Raw genomic sequence first — 17,714 nt, 5'->3', positions numbered from 1 at the left:
TTTTACTAAAATATATTAATACTATTTTTAGAAGAAATAGTACTTATCTGTATAATCACATATTTCAGCTTTGCCTTTAACTCCAGGAGAAGCAAAGCTCGATGATGCCAGCACCCAGAACACTTCGAAAAGCAAGTCTGACAAGAAGAAAAAGAAAGCTTCCCAAACTAAAGAAGTTGAATCGAAGAAATCTGAGGCTGCATCGAAGGAACCTCCTAAATCAAAGGAACCCAAAGTGAAAACAACTTCATCAAAAGGACCTTCTAGATCAAAGAACAAGAAAGAACAAGCAACTGTCGATCTCTCTGATGATGATAGCGAGGTGGAGATAACTAAAGAACAGATCGAAGCTTCCAAAGTAACACTTCCCAAAGTCAATACTGAAGGAAGAAGGAAAAGAAAACAGGAACAAATATCACTTGTCCAAGAAAAGGAAGTCGAAGTGGAAGCTTCTGAAAGTTCTCCCCCCATCTCACCATCTAAACCATTCAAACGTCTTCGAAAGACTTCTCATTCTAGTGCTCATTCACATGTTGGTGATAATGGTTCGAAGGTATTTTATCGAAACCATATTTTATACGAAATATTTCTAAATGTCTTGTTTTAAGCATTTATCTTATTCTTTTTAGGGTATCGAACAAGAACAAACTAATCCATCACAACATGGGCAAGTTCTTCCTTCTTCGAAGACCACTTCACCAATTGCTGAAGACAAAGAAGATGAGCATGATGATGCTAGCAGTCCAGAAGGTCTTAAAGTGGATCTTCCTCAACAACAACAAACAGAAACACCCACTGATGACTTGGTAAATGATGAATCACTCAACAATGACCAATCTCATTCTGCACCCACCCTTGGAGATAATGTATCAAACTTTGCTACTGAAGATACAAAAATAACTACTCAACAAAATGCTCCTGGTGATGCAGAGATGATTGCTCAACAAGATACTCCTATGATCGATCTGGAAGAAATCGATCGATTGGCCAAAGATGATCCTTTCAATGCTTTTGCTTTGATAGCTAAGAGTAATACTCTTTTCTCAACTAGTACTGGCCAAACTTCTGATTCATCCAAGGGAAATCCCTCTGAGACTTCATAGAACAACCTGCTAGCAGAATTTCAAAAGAGGATCATCGAAGCCGACTTGCTAGAGTTGATTGAAAAGGATGCTGGAGCTCTTGCTGAAATCAGGAGTTTATTCGAAAAGCTTGGTGCTCTCCCAACTGGTTGGAAATTTCGAAACCTGTTTAATTATCTTGAACCAATGTTGGAGAGTGCTAATCAAAACTTCCAGAAGAGAAAAATTGATCAAGCTCAAATGGAAGAGAAGAAAGCGCATCATGATCAAATTGTGATCGAACTGTCATCTTTCCAAGAGAAATTTAAAACTCTTCAGCAAGAGAGAAACAATGCAAAGCAGCAAGTGGTTGACATCGATGCCAAGATTAAAGAGTTGGAAGCTCAGAAAGCTGAAATTTTGGCTAAGGATGAAGCCAGAAATCAAGAAGCCAATGAAGCTGTTAACAAATTCAAGCTCTCCAAGGAACTAGAGTCTACCATTGCTCAACTTGCAAGTGACAACCATGCTCTCGATACTCAACTGGCTGAATACAAAAGCCAAATCGAGAAACTCATCTCATCATTTGAGATTTAGTTCTGTTTCTATTTTATTCTCTAAGACTTTTATTTTATTTCAGCCTTATCGAATATCTTGGTCTGTAATGTCTTTATAACAATCTGTGGACCATTTTCTATTTTGAACGACAATTTCTTTTCAATCATCGAAATTCCTTTCTTATTCTCTTATATCGAATTCAAATTTTATTTAAATCCAAACAAGATTGGCACAATTTCCAAGACATTTTAATGATGAGGAAACAAAAAAGTAACTTTTTTGTTTAACCCAACAAGTTAAACTTGTCTAGGAAGTTGAAAAGAAATAAAACCAATAAATGACCTTTTAACACAGATAAATCCTTTTTAAAAGAAAACCTTTAAAACTTCCCTCAGGTTACAAAGTTAAGTAACCATTGGCCATTGGAATAACTGTTCCCACATGTCATCATCTTCAAAGTAAGAAGAACCGTCTGATTGAGCCACTTCTTTCAACTTCCCTCCACTATAAATATGATTTTCCTTTTTTATAAAAATCACTCTTTTCTTTGTTTCGTCTTCGTCTGAAAAATCCTTCTTACTCAAAGCTTTTTCTTTCTTAAATCATCATGACCACCATTGATAATCTGAGTGATGATCTTTTAGTCAAGATTGCTGCAAAGATTGCTGCTCAAAGCAGGAAAGATCTTTTCGCCTTTCGCCATACCAATAGCAGGCATTGGCGTGTCAGTGAGGATTCTGAAGTTTCTAAGGCTTTTGGAAATGATGTCCTCTACTTTCTCTACGACCCCAATGAATGGTACAACAATTCTATGGTGGCTCATTCTAAGTTTGCTTTTAAACTTAGACTATGGAATCATGGCAACGCCATGTTCTGTATTCTTCGAAGCACTCAACACATGTTGGATGCTAATCCAAACATTGAAGAAATGAAACGTCTCCTTACTACTGCTATCAACGCCACTGGCTCTCTGAGTGCAAAGTACTACCGTCTTCTCATCAATGCGCTCTCCATGCCTATGGCAGAAAACATCCTCGAAGACTTCGAAGATCTTGCATGGACACATCGATTGGCAGAATTTCGAAGCGACATTTTGGGAGGAACTTCAACTTATCGATTTCGCTGTCCTTGGTGGAATAGGCCCATGCCTATTTGGCTTACTAGGCGTCGTTTTTGCAACAACTACCACAACTGTGCAGGAGATGGGAGAATTGGAGGCTGGTATGCACTTCTACCTGGGCCAGATCATGAATACTACTTGGTCAATGCTTGCTTCAGGTGTCGTCTCGATACAGAAATTCGCTGGTTTCTCGATCGTTTTGGGATTGTAACTGAATGGTGAAAACCATCTTTAAATGCTTTTTAATCTTTAAGTACTTTGTGTTTTCTTTTGTAATGGTTTTTCCATTTTAAGCATTTCGATGTAACCTGCCCATCAGTTGGCATTTTTAAATTAATGCCAAGTTTTTATTTCGAATCAAATTACTCTTGTGTAATTTTAATTTCTTGTAACATCGGTTTATATTTTTTCAAATATTTACCGTTTATGCGTATAATTCTCTGATCTTCTTGTAGTTCTTCGATCTCATACGCATTATTCGAAAAAACTCTTAGAATTTTCCATGGTCCTTCCCAACTAGGAGACCATTTTCCTAAACATCGATCCTTTTTATCCATCGGCAAGATAACTTTCCAAACTAAGTCCCCTTGCAGGAATAATTTCGATTTAACTCTTTTGTTATAGGCTTTTGCTATTCTTTCTTTTTGCTTTGTAAGCACTTCTAAAGCCATTAATCTTTCTTCATCAATATCTACTAATTCATCCAACATCATATCCAAATATTGATTTGTTGGAATTTCGATTTGTCTTTGAATTCGAGTAGATTGAAGTAAGATTTCTGTTGGCAATACAGCATCATGGCCAAATGTTAATCGAAAAGGAGTAGTATTTATAGATTCTTTAGGAGAAGTTCGAACTGCCCATAAAGCTTCATAAAGAAACTCATGCCATTCTTTGGGTTTTTTCTTTTGGCTAGCTTTTCTTTTGATTATAGTAATCAAATTCTTATTTGCTGCTTCTACCTGACCATTTGCCTGAGCATAATATGGTGTTGAAGTCAACAATTTATAACCTATTTCTTCATCAAATTTTACCATCTTTCGACCAGTAAATACAGATCCTTGATCTGTAGTAATAGTTTCTGGTATGCCAAATCTATAAATAATAAATTTTTGAATGAAGTTTATAACTTCATCTTGAGTAACATCTTTTAGTGGAACAGCTTCTATCCATTTAGTGAAATAATCTATTCCAACCAGAATATATTTGTATCCTTTGGATGACTTAGGTTTGATTTCCCCAATTACATCTAAAGCCCATCCTCTGAATGGCCAAGGCTTCACTATTGAATGTAATTCACTAGCTGGTACTTTTTGAATTCCAGCATGTTCTTGACATTCTTTACAACCTTTAGCAAAATTTATGCAATCTTTTAACATGGTTGGCCAATAAACACCTTGTCGAAACAAAAGCCATTTTATTTTATGGCCCGCTTGATGTGTACCACAAGCACCACTATGAGTATTCGATACAGCCAAATATGCTTCTGCTTCACTAAGGCATTTAAGTAAAACTCCTTCTGGAGTCTTTTTAAATAATTCATTGCCTATTATCACATAACTCAAGGCTCTATATTTGACTTTTCTACAAGTTGTGCCATCTGGGTCTTCCAAAAAATTGACTATGGGTTTTCGCCAATCATCATCATCCAAATTGTTAATGACCAAAATTTCAGAAAATTTTGCACTCTGAAGGTATCCTTGAGATGCTTCCATGCCCCCAAGTTTTGGTCTTAACAATTTGTTAGACACAATGTCTATCGAATTACGCTTTGTTTTAATTTCAATAACCTCTTGCTCTTGTTCCTTCGAAAGTTTGTACCCAGAAGCTAATTGAGCTAAATCATTAGCTTCTTGATTTTCTGCTCTAGGAACATGTTGAACTTCAATTTGAACAAAATGTTTAAGTAATGCATTAACTATAGTGTAATACATTATCAAAGTTTCTTTGAGGCATTTATATTCTTTTGTTATTTGCTTTATTACTAATTCAGAATCACCTCTAATAATTAAACATTTTGCCCCCAGTTCGAGCAAAATCTCTAAACCATTTATTAAGGCTTCATATTCTGCCTCATTATTCGAACAATATTGGCTAATTCGAAATTTATATTTGGTTACCTCATTTGTTGGTGAAACAATAACTATACCTATTCCAGAACCATTTTTATGACTAGACCCGTCGAAATATAATGTCCATGGAAATGTTTCGATGCCCCCAGTCACAGGTTCTTCAATGGAATGATCAGCAATAAAATCAGCCACTATTTGGCCTTTCACAGTTTTCAAAGATTGATAAGTTAAAGAATATTCTGTGAGTGCCAAAGCCCATTTACCAACTCTACTATGCAGAATAGGTTTAGATAACATGTGCTTAATAATGTCGAAATGGGAATAAACATAAACATCAAAAGGCTTTATATAATGCTTAAGTTTCATACATGAGAAATATAAACAAAGACATAATTTTTCACTAGGATGATATCTTGTTTCAACATCACTTAAAACTCTACTAAGATAATAAATGGCTCTTTCTACACCATTTTCATCCTCTTGTGCTAACATACTCCCTATAGTTCTTTCAGATGATGCTATATATAACTTCATCTTTTTGTCTTTCAACAAAGGTGAAAGAATGGGAGGATTAGATAAATATGACTTTATGTCTTCAAATGCCTTTTGGTGTTCAGGCTCCCATCTAAAAATTTCCTCTTTCTTTAATCGAAGTAATGACGAGAATGCTTGTGCTCTGCCACTTAGATTAGAGATAAATCTTCTGAGGAAATTTATTTTGCCTAATAAAGACTGCAACTCTTTTTTGGTAGAGGGTGCTTTAGCCTCCATTATAGCTTTAGTCTTATTTTGATTGATTTCGATGCCTTTTTTATGGACAACAAACCCTAAAAAATCACCTGCACAAACACCAAACGCACATTTTAATGGATTCATTTTTAATCCATATTGTCTCATCCTTTCGAATGATAAACGTAAATGTTCTAAGTGTTTGTTTTCAGAAGATGATTTCACAACAATATCATCAATGTAAATTTGCATAAAATCTTCAATAAAATCATGAAACATTGAATTCATTGCTCTTTGATATATAGCACCAGCATTTTTAAGACCAAATGGCATTACTATCCACTCATAACATCCTAATGCCCCTGGGCATCGAAATGCTGTTTTAGAAACATCTTCTTCAGCAATAAATATTTGATTATAACCTGAATAACCATCAAGCATACTCAAATATTCGAAACCTGCTGCAGAATCTACCAACATTTCTGCTACTGGCATAGGATATTCATCTTTAGGAGTGGCGAGATTTAAATCTCTAAAATCAATACAAACTCTTATACTTCCATTTTTCTTTTTAACAGGAACTACATTAGCTAACCAATCAACATACCTTGCAGGTCTGATGAAGCCACATTTGAGGAGTCTTTCTATCTCTTCTTTTATTTTTGGTAGAATCTCTGGTGCAAACCTTCTTGGAATTTGCTTCACTGGTTTCTTGTCTGTCCTGATTGGCAATTGCAACTCTACTACCTTTCTACTCAAACCAGGCATTTCATGATAATCCCAAGCAAAGCAATCCTTGTAATTTTTCAAAAGCGCCACAATTCGATCTTTGAAGCTCTTAGGAATCTTTGAACTTATGTATGTTGGTCTTTTTACAGAACCATCTCCTATATCCACTTCTTCAAGAGGATCTTGGGCCTTCATTTTTATTGTAGATCCCATTGGATCTTCTTCAAAACCCAAAGGTTCATCATCGTAAATACAGTCTAATTTTTTATCATCAATGAGGTCATCAGAATTATTTTCTACTGAAGTATCGAAGACCTCTTCTTCTTTGGCTGTTTCAGCCAAATCGAAGTTTTTCTCGGCTACATAAGCCGTAATCTTTTCCCATATGCTGGGCTCAACCATTGATCAATTATTGATATCCCACCCAGTTGGTGAGATTCTATTTGCTGAATATCCTTGGTCATCAGTAACCCTCTTGTACGAAGTACTTCTTGTCTTCAGCAAATCTGTTTCCTTTACAGGCATCTTCTCATGGCAATCTTCATTGTTCACCACTACGAAGTCATCGTCAAATGCAGTTTTCCAACGAAAACCCCATTCTGGTGCAAGTTTTACAAAGAATTTCTCTTCTTTAGTCATAGAACTTGATGCATCATTTTCCATGAATGGTGCAATAAATTGAAGCTGTTTGTCAAAGTTCTTTTTGTTGATATCTTGATTATCAACTTCAGCTTTGAAATAATAACTCTGATCAGCCTCAATATTCTCTACCAAACCATCTTTCCTCCAAATCACAATCCTTTGATGCATTGTAGAAGGAACTGCACCTACAGCATGGATCCATTCCCTTCCTAATAATGCATTGAAATTGGCTTTAGAAGGAACTACCAAAAACACAGTTGCTCTAGTTATGCTTCCTACTACCAATTCTAGTTCGATAGCACCAAGAGATTGTCCAGTAGATCCCTCATAATTAGTGAGCACTACATTATGTGGTTTCAAATCACATTCAGAAATACCAAGTTTTCTTAGAAAAGATTGTGGTAGGAGATTAACAGTAGCACCACCATCTACTAATACTTTGTTAATTCCAACACCATTTAATTTAGCTTGAATAAACAAAGGCTTTAAATGAAGCTTCATGTTATCATCAGGTTTCTCGAACACTGCATGTTGATCTTCGATGCAGCCATTGTTCATAACATAATAACACAGAGGCCTATGACGAGCCATTTCCTCAGTGAAATCACATTCATCATCATGATTGGCCTTCGAAGATACATCATATGCATATTCAATTGGTAGTACAGAAACCACACATATAATGTCAAGACTTGGTTCAGAATCTGAAAAAGTAGAAGTTAGAATATCATCATCCCCTTTGGGGATGTTTAAAGCAGAAGATAATGGAGGGAAAATTCTTTCAGTAGCTGGTTTTTTAACCATTTCGAAAACTATTGGTTGTTTTCCCTTACTTTTGTCATCATTAGTGACATCTTTCAAAAGTCCTTCCTTTTTCTGGCGTTGAAAACGGCGCCATTGAGTTCTAGTCATAGGATTCTTACCTTTATAGTTATTTTTGTAAGCATACTTGTTAGGATTAGAACTCTCTGGTTGGTCTGGAACTTTGACAGCTCTTTTTACCCATTTTGTTGGTGGTGCTGGAGGCGCAGAATGACCAGTTTTCTTGCCCCCAGAGAAAACCCAAGTATCAATAGGAGACTTCGATGAAGGAATGAAAGTCTTCTTATGATTCTTCACTTGATACTTCTCTGAAGTTTTCATCTTGTAAGGAACACCTCTTTTGTTAAAGCCAAATTTAGAACGGTTCTCGAACCACCCTCCTTTACGTTTTGTTTGAGGTTGATATCCTTCAACAGATTTCGCAGCTTCTTTATCGAACACTGCACTGCATCGAGGACAAAGCATAGCATTGGTGTTAGATATTTTACATCGGTTTAAGAAATCAACCAAATCTTCTTCAGCCTTTGGATATGCTTTCTCCATTTCCTTGGCCAATTGATCTTCAGTAACCACTGGCTCTTCAATTTGATGGTCCTCAGTAACCATTTCTGCATCAATATTATCTGAAATTTCCACCATATTGATAGAAATACCAGCAAACATGGATTTTGCCACATTGGCAGACACATCAGCAAACATGGACTCTGCCTTTTTCATAGGATCTCCATCCACTTGCTGTTTTGGTTTCTCTCCAAATTTCAGCCTCCCTTCATCAAGAGCTTTTTGTACAGAATCCCTGAAACGAGTACATCGAGATAAGTTATGACCTAAAAAACCATGGAATTTACAAAATCCTCTTTTCTTCCTTTGTTCCAAAGGAGGTAACTTCATATTAGGTGGCACTAATATTATGCCATCATTAACTAAAAGATCAAAAATTTCTTCACTTTTAGTAATATCAAAAGTATAAGTTTTAGAAGGATATTTGTCACTCTTGGGATCTTCAGGATTTTTTCCATTGGATGGCCTCAACATTTTACAAGCATATGGAGGTCCATCTTTTAATTCTGCTAGGTTTATATCATTGTCTTCAACGATATCTAAACCCCAATCGAATTCAGGTTCACTATCTCCTGTTTCTATATAGGCAATTTTTTCCTTTTTAGGAAATTTGTTATGAGTTCTAGCTTTTTCAGCTTTAAGTCTTTCAACTTGTCGAACTCTGTCTGCCAATTGGGCCATGTCTCTTAAGTACTGGGTATCTGATTTCTTTCGAACAGAATAATCGAGGCCACCAGCAGCCATTTCGACCAATTCATATTCTGGAACAGAAGTAAAACATCTAGCCTTAAGGAGACGAAACCTATTGAGATAATCATCGATTGACTCATGACTTTTACGTCGAACACTGGCCAATTCTTTCAAACTAATCTTAGATTGACCCATGTAAAATTGTTCATGAAAGGCTTTTTCTAATTGGTTCCAACTATAAATTGAATGAGGAGGTAAAGTTGTAAACCAAGTAAAAGCATTTTTTGTCAAAGAACTTGGGAAATATTTCATTCTCAAATTTTCATTTTCTGCAATATTTCCTGCTTCCATGAGAAACCTAGCAATGTGTTCGACAGTAGATTCATTAGTTTCTCCAGCAAATTTGGTAAACTTTGGAATTTTCCAATTTCTAGGCAATTCAGCGTCTAAAACATACTCAGACAAAGGAGACACAAAATTTGGTCTATGTAAACCCATATTAAAACCATTTTGGGCTAACAAAGCCTCGACAATACCCGCTATATTATTCTGACCATCGAAATTGTTCCGACGGGCTTGTAAAACCACTTGATCGGCATCTTGGTTTCTGTTAACCAAAATGGGTTGCCTTTCAGGTTCTGCCTGAACTTGTGGTTGTACTACTTGTGGTTGGACAATATTTTCATGATTTCGAACCACTGGTTCATCAGCAATTATTTCTATTGCCCTCAAATTTCGATTTTGAGGCAATGGGTTATTTTGGATTGGTGGAGCGCCAAAGAAATTGGCTATTCTTTCCATTTGATCAGACAACCGTTGATAACTAGTGTTGGTGTCTCGAATTAAAGGATTTATGACAGTACCAATTTGTTGGGTCATCATATTAACCATATCATGATTAGTTTCTTCCATAGTTTGCCTAATGGCAGCCATAGAAGCGTTGGTTAAATTTTGTTGGGGACTTCTATATGTTGTAGATACCCCAGGACCAAAAAGTTGTGGTAATGAAACATTTAAATTCTCTGAAAACATATTACCACTAGTTTGTAAGCCTTGCATCAATGATGATGGCATACCATATGGCATTGATCTATGATCCCAAACTCCTTGAATAGAAGTATTATTTGGATAATCATGGGAAGTTTGGGTAGCCATCGAAGGCATGGCTTGAGAAATTACTGTGGCCATCGAAGGCATGGCCTGAGACGATGTTTGAGTGACTGTATTACTAGTTGGAACAGCCTGTGATGTTCTAACATTCCCTGGGGATGGAACATCATCTTCAACCGTCACTTGATCCACATCTTCATTTGAAGATGTTGGATTTGTTTTCTTTTGGTTGTTAGCGCGTGTCATATTAAGAAGCAATTTCTTATTTCTTAATTGCATACACAACAAAACAAACCAGAATTAAAAGAAATTCTAACAAAAACTATAAACAAAAAGCACAAACGGTCCCACTGGGTGTGCCAATTTGTTTACGTTGGATTTTCGTAAACAACCGCTGGTTTACAAATGGTAACTTGCAAGATCAACCAGTAAATCTTAGGACATATTGTGTTTGTTCTTGTTGTTAGAAATTCTGTGTTTTTGGTGTCGAAAATGTAAGAAATACAATAAAAACAATCGAATTCAATCCACTTGAACTCAATTGAACTTAACAAAGTAAAGTGCAAGAACACTTAAAGAAAAAAGGGTAAATTGTATTGATTAAATAAAAGTTGGTACACAGATTCATACATTGCAACTTGTGACTCGTTTCTCGCTTCCATACGGATACTTTGAGTGTAAGTTTGTATGATGGAATTGTGACCCGTTTTTCCTATGAAAAACTACTATTTATACTAAGTCTAGAAATAACTACACTTCTTTGAAATTCAAACTACAACTGCCACAAGTCGACAGTTTTACTTATTTGAAAACAAACTTAAAATACAAACTGACTTAAAGAATAACTGTTGATAACCACCTTCGAAAACTGCTCTATCGAAGTCTTCTACCATCTTCGAACCCATATTTGCTTTCAATACAACACTCTGTTCGAATCTTCTTTAAATCTAGGTCAACTATACTTTGACCATATTTATTACAGCTAGTAAAATATATTGGCTAACAGTTACTAACCATTTCATTTCATGTCTCATATTCTCCATAAGCATTTCCATTTCATTCCATATCTCATCTCTTTCTCCACTTTTATTTCTTGCATTTTAAGTTTCAATTCCATACAAAAATTAGAATGTAAAGATTTAGGAATTCTTGTACAATTTTACTTTCATGCTTTTAATTTCTTGGCAAAGAGGTCATAGAATGTATCTAGGGCATGATGTAAAGGACAATGGACTCTAATAATGTACACCGACACAAGCACCGACACATGCACACACTTCACTTTAGATATGTAGCTAGAATATGCATGTTTAGATGTATGTTTAGGATTGTATGTTTAGATGAATGTTTAGGCTTTTACACTTAGAAAAATCAATTTCCAAAAAATATGAACAAACATCATTCAAACCATTTTCAAAATAAACCTTGGGATCAAAATCCCATTGTATTTTCCTTTTTCATTTTCTTAATCAAATTTCAATGAAAATAATCATGTTTAGACCATATTTTGCAAATGACTAATTCAACCTCACAATTTCCTAATCTCATGCCCTTGAGGCCTCTTCCTATTCTTCAAACTCCAATTTTCAAACTTAAAATCAACCAACAAAAACAAAAACATTTTTTGGAAGAGAACTACGGTGGATTTGATCCCTTAAACGGGTACGTAGGCAAGGAACAAAATTCCTTCAATTCAAATAAAATAAAAACCCAAAAAACATTCTTCTCCCTCCAATTCTTCACTTAGAATACCTTTAGACCTAATAACTACTTTCAAAATAGCATTTAAAAATAAAGCGCGCGCGTAGAAATTAAAGACGGTTCCTATAGGATACTATAGTCGTTATGGGTGCCTAACACCTTCCCGTAGCGAAAACAACTCCCGGACCTCGATTCTCAAGGGTTTTGCTTACTTTTTCCTTCCCAAGAAAAAATAAGATATCACCGGTTTAAAAGGTTCAAACGTAATCAATGTTTGACACCCGAAAACCAAGATAAAACACTAGCAAAACAAATCATCACGATGTTTGGACTTTCGTGGGAGCCTATGTTGGATTGTATTATCACATAAGGCTAAGAGCAATCACACAAGTGAGATTGACATCACATATTCCTTCATAGTCTTATGACACTTTGTATATGAGTCGTCTCACTTGTATGTTGTTCACATCTACTCTTGCATACAAAGTGGAATTAACTTACACTTCATACATTAATATGTCTCCATTAAGTGTCAGGAACTCCCTGTTCATGATCCCCCACCAAGAACTACTCATGCTAGCCCCACAATGTTGAACCACGATGTGATATCACGGATGGACTTTCTGGGGGAGCCTACATTGATGTAGATCGACAATTTGGAGAAAGAAAAATCACATAAGTGAAAATGACACTACCACATGTTCATCTAAAAATTTTCAGGCTTTAAGTAAATGATTGACACTAGATACCTCACAATATTTTCTCCTTCAATTATGACGACATTCTAGCTCGTGCTTAACCGAGTGTCCATACAAGTTATTTTACAAATCACTCACATATACTTATTTATCATTATCAAACATTTGATTAAAGAAAATAGAGAAAAATGGCGTGTAGTATCTCCTATGGTTGGAGTACTCTTTTTACATATCTATTCTTTATTGTTTTATATTTAAAATAAAAGGTTTAATCCTATGATCAAGATGGGTCGGCAGAACTTTTCCTTGTTTCAACAACTTTAGTTCATTATTGACTAGCTTTTTCAAATACAACGATTGCAAGAATAAAAAGATCGATTCACTTGCTACGATAAATTTGATCACAAAGCAAATACACGATTCTGTAATCTAGTACACAAGTTTCATTGACAAAATCTTTTTTAGAAAATAAAAGGACAACTAATTAAAGACTAAAATATTTAATAAAAAACACAAATTTTCTCTTTACAGACTGATCAATTACACACTTCAATATCTAGATAAAACAAAATGTTTTATTCCAAAAGAAAAGATAAAAGAAAATGATCGATTATTTTTTCTTTTGAGAAAAAAAAATGTTACATAAAAATCACGATTTTCTAATATCATTAACGGCACTAATTAGATTTAAATATAAATGCCAATCATTCTACCAATTATATTTGCACTAATCCATATCAATCTTATTTGTAATTAAACATTGTTCTTTAAAAAAATGTTCCCAAAGTCATTTCACTGAAGTTATTTTTAATTATGTCTATTTTAATACTCCCTCCGTTTCAAAATGAGTGTCGTTTTAGGTGTTTACACACATATTAAGAAATGCAATGATTAAAAAAAAGAGAATGGTTTTTTTACCAAATTATCCTTATTAACTATTGGTTAGTTTTAAAAGTAATATTTTGGAAGCAGTCTGCAGAGTATTAATTGGAGGGTACAATTAAAAAGAAAAAGTTATTATTGCATTGGAAACCAAAAGTGACATTCATTTTGAAACAAATTTTTTTGGCTAAAGCGACACTCATTTTGAAACAGAGGGAGTAGTGTTTTTTGTTAAAGAATTCATATAAAGTTGTTGAAATGTATAAATTATTAACACGGGTAAACATAAAAACAAAAAGCACTTCTTAAAAAGAAAACACATCCACCGGGCAGCACTTTGGTGCCATTAATGGCACCGTGCCATTAAATCTGGGTCATTAATGACACCAAGATAGATGTGTTGTGTGGCCCAGATGCAATGACAATGTGTTTGTATGGCCCAGATTTAATGGCACGATGCCATTAATGACACCAAAGTGCTACCCATCGTTGATCAATATCCAACACTTTTCATCCAAATAATGAAATACATAAAAATATATTCATTATATTACCAATTGATCAATTTATTCCATTCCCCCTCTTGATTTTGTCATTTGAGCTTAATGACTTAAAGTACATAGTACATACTACTAATTAAAAACTTAATTAACAAAAACAAAGACAAAAAAGATTACACCCCCCACCAATACTTTAATTATACCCCCTCCAAAGTAAAGTTACAATTCACATTGCCTTTAAAAAAAGTTAACAAAAACCTAATGCTACTACCTATGTTGATCTCCCAATACACTTCATCATTTTTTATTATCATGGAGAATTTATATTGTCAAGAATATCAGCAGGAGGAATGAAATGATCCATGGAGAGTCCAGGTACATTAAACATAACATCATCAATGGTCCAAATCTCTTCCATCCTGGTTCTACTATGCTGCATAGAGAGTTCTCCGAATCGAAACACCGTCGCGATGGACCGTCCTTGATGTGCAATCAAGATCCCATCAACGTCTCTATAATCACCAATGCTACTACCTATGGTGGTTTCCCAATAAACTGCATCACTTTCTTGTGTTGGAACCCTAGTGAGATGTGAGTCTTCTAGGTATATGAGGAGTCCACTTTTTTGGCAAAAGTAGCCATATAGAATGTGCCTTATTACCTCTGCGGGTCCCTCACTTCTTTCTATCACAGTCTCACGATCTGCACATACCTTTAGCACGAAGCAATCAACGTTGCCGATTCGATTTTCACCTAAGCATTGTGCATTTGTGAATAAGCTTGCTGTGCTCTTTGGATCCAAACCCTAATATTTGCACCATCAAAATACAAGTTGTTAAATGCAAGTTCTTTTATATAAATCAAATTTCTCTGCTTATAAAAAAAATAGAGAAGAGATATCTGCTTTTTTTAGAAAATACTAACGAGTGTTTTGGCGTATTCTTTAAGCATCTTAAATAACAAAGTTTTAATTTTTTTGTCTATGCAATACTATGAAATAAAACATTTGTCATTTTTAATGAATATTTTATAAATGTGAAATTCTTAAAGAGTATCTTGAGACATTCTTTAGCCAAACTTTTTTTAACAAGGTAGTAATTTAGTTCTTAATACTCATAGTAGGGACAAACATTACAATATGGATGTTATTCTAATCAAACTCCATATTGTATTATAAATGTAATTTTAAAAAAAAAATGGCTGCTCCTATAGGGAATGAAACGTTATCCTAGGCCAAACATTGTTAACAAAAAGAAACAAGTACAAATAATGTTAAAGGGAATATGAAGGTATGAAAGCAGGGACAATAATGTAGTGGACGAAGGACTATTCATCAAAGTGCTAAAAGAAAAAGCAAAAGCAAAAGGATAATTCATTCTTCAGGGGTACCCTAATACCTAGGCTACCCTGCAATAAGCAGCAATCCCAAGATCATGACTCACTAACTATGTACAATAATCAGATGCTGACGTAAGATTGACAATCACGTGGCATTGTAATTTCCAAATAAAATTTCACGTTTGTAGTGTAAAGTAAGGGACAGTTTCTCTATCATTGTCAGCTCGAAATATACCCTTCAATATTCATTGGGATTTTATTGTATTTTTTCAATCTCAATTTGCTTTTCAATCTCTTTCTTTGTTTGGTACAAGCTACTTTGAACACTACTTTGTCCCCCTAAGAAACAAATGAAATCTACCACCCACCAACCAAGAAACCAAACACAAATATAGAATATACAAAACTATAGTTCAAAATTTGTTTGGTTTCTAAGACAATATAGACCAAAAGTCATTTCTTGCTTTTATTAAATATAAAATTATCTTTTAAATAAGACAAGTTTTAACCTAAGTTAATATCTTTCTTTTGGTTGGTTTGCTTATCCATATGTTAGCACATCTTTTAACACAAAAAGAAAAAGTTCATTTAAGTGCTTCCACTATTGGAATTGAAAGCACACATTCATTCTAAGTGGGTAAACAATTTTGTCATTGAAATTGTAATCGGTCAACATAATCTCTTAATTTTAGACATTAGCAACTCTATTCATCATAAGAAACTATAACATGAATCAAAAACATCTTTATATTTTTCAATCATTAAAGAGCATGATTTGAAACCTAATATAAAGACGCGACATTAGACATGAACATTACATCATTATACGTCTCTAGAGAATGAAGTATCACATCTCCACATTACTTAACATGATTTTCTTTTTATGTTAGGGTAAAAAAATTAGGAATACAACTACTACTCGTTTACCTAACAAAAATTTAAGGCAATTTCATCCTTAGAAAGTTACACTAAATAATTTGTGATGATAACAATAACTTATTAAAATTATATATGCGTTAATATAGACCAGATACATTGGTTATTCAGTAAACTTAAAAAGTTGTTTTTTACTTAAAAATGTGATCGGAGGCGTAATATTTTGAGATTATACCTGAATAATGCGACGTAATGGGCGTTGTGGGCCTTTAGCAGCATGAGTACCTAACCAAGGGGTATGTCTCCACACAGTCTTACCATTACTACCAGCAACAATCTTATGGCCACCAACAACCAATTCAAGTGACCACATTCCTGGCAACATTTGCCAAAGTACAAAGCAACCATTTTCACTACTTCTTGTCCCCAAACACTTTACATTCTTCCCTGATGATATCTCCGTTTCACAACAAATCATCTTCACCACCCCAGTTGCATACATGTTTTTATTCTCCTTTTGTTGTTTCAAACATCCTGTTGCAGCTAAATATTGTTGTATGATGTACTTGGCTGTTGATGTTTCCTATTAAAAAAAAAAGTGACTAAATTAACCAACCACATCTTACTAGATAGGATAATACATAAAATAAATAACTAACATTAAAAAAAAAATAATATAGGTTTGACAAAATCACGCTGACATTGTAATTTTGTTGAACTTCTAAGATGTATTTTTCAAAATCGTGGTGGTTCGTGGTAGTTCTGACAATTTTAACCCAATCGAAATATGCATTTATATAATTCTATAAAATCAAGATAGCTTTTAATTTTTAAAAATAAATTTATTCCATGGTTAGGTACTAAATGAGCTAAGACATATCTTGCAATTTCCAATTATTTATACCAAAATAAATGTTAAAAAATGCAACATTATGATTAGTAGTTAGAGCTTACAAATGGGGTATCTTTGATATGATTGTGATGAATACTTAAAGCAGGATCATGATCTGAAGGAATAGGAGCCAAGGGACAACCTAAGACACCAAGCAATAACCTTAAATCTTGTGTCTTAGCATGAATGGTTCCATAAAATGATTGTGATGAAATGTTTCCACTAGGGGAAATTTTCTGAGCTTTGAACCATTCCCTTATAGCTTCCCAAGAGCTTTCTTTTTTGCCCCCTTCTTCTTGCATTTCAGGGTCAGGACCTTCCATCAATGGTGTTAATGGCTGTGGTGCCCAACTCTGACGCCAACGTGCTGATCTTGAAGCCATTCGTGTGGAGGATGATTAAATGTAGGTGGTGATGATTGTGTGATGAGAATGGAAGAATAAGAATGAAATGAAGAGGTTTTAGAAAGTGGATGGTTAGGGAGTTTAAATGAGTGTGTGAAAGAGTGAGAGTTACAACTTCTCATATTATATACTCTAACTTACCATAATATATACTTTGTCCGTACCATAAAAATTAGCATAATAGGTCACTTCATTTTTTTTTTTTTAAAGAATAATAGGTCATTTCATACTTACTCCCTTAGATATTATTGTTTTTTTGTTAACCTTCTTATTCTCATGATGAGAAATGAACTCTGATAATTTAAAGTTTGAGAGTAACTATAGTTTGA

The 17,714-nt window shown here is 34.5% G+C and overlaps 1 protein-coding gene across 1 annotated transcript; it reads right to left on the bottom strand.

Moving 5' to 3' along the window:
* Positions 1-13,882: 13,882 nt before the first annotated feature.
* On the bottom strand, positions 13,883-17,480 carry LOC146948840 (C-type mannose receptor (DUF620)). The gene is made up of 3 exons (XM_085745023.1): positions 17,044-17,480; positions 16,325-16,672; positions 13,883-14,680 (listed from the first exon to the last, which is right to left on the bottom strand). The coding sequence occupies exons 1-3, from the start codon at positions 17,362-17,364 to the stop codon at positions 14,186-14,188; spliced, it is 1,164 nt and encodes a 387-aa protein (XP_085601149.1). The 5' UTR covers positions 17,365-17,480; the 3' UTR covers positions 13,883-14,185.
* Between the last annotated feature and the right edge of the window lie 234 nt (positions 17,481-17,714).

The sequence above is a fragment of the Medicago sativa genome, chromosome 2 (genome assembly GCF_051527215.1).
Source record: "Medicago sativa cultivar Bolivia chromosome 2, Bolivia_mono, whole genome shotgun sequence".
Lineage (NCBI taxonomy): Eukaryota > Viridiplantae > Streptophyta > Magnoliopsida > Fabales > Fabaceae > Medicago > Medicago sativa.
The sequence above is the reverse complement of the archived record's forward strand: the minus strand, read 5'-3'. Positions and strand labels throughout refer to the sequence as shown.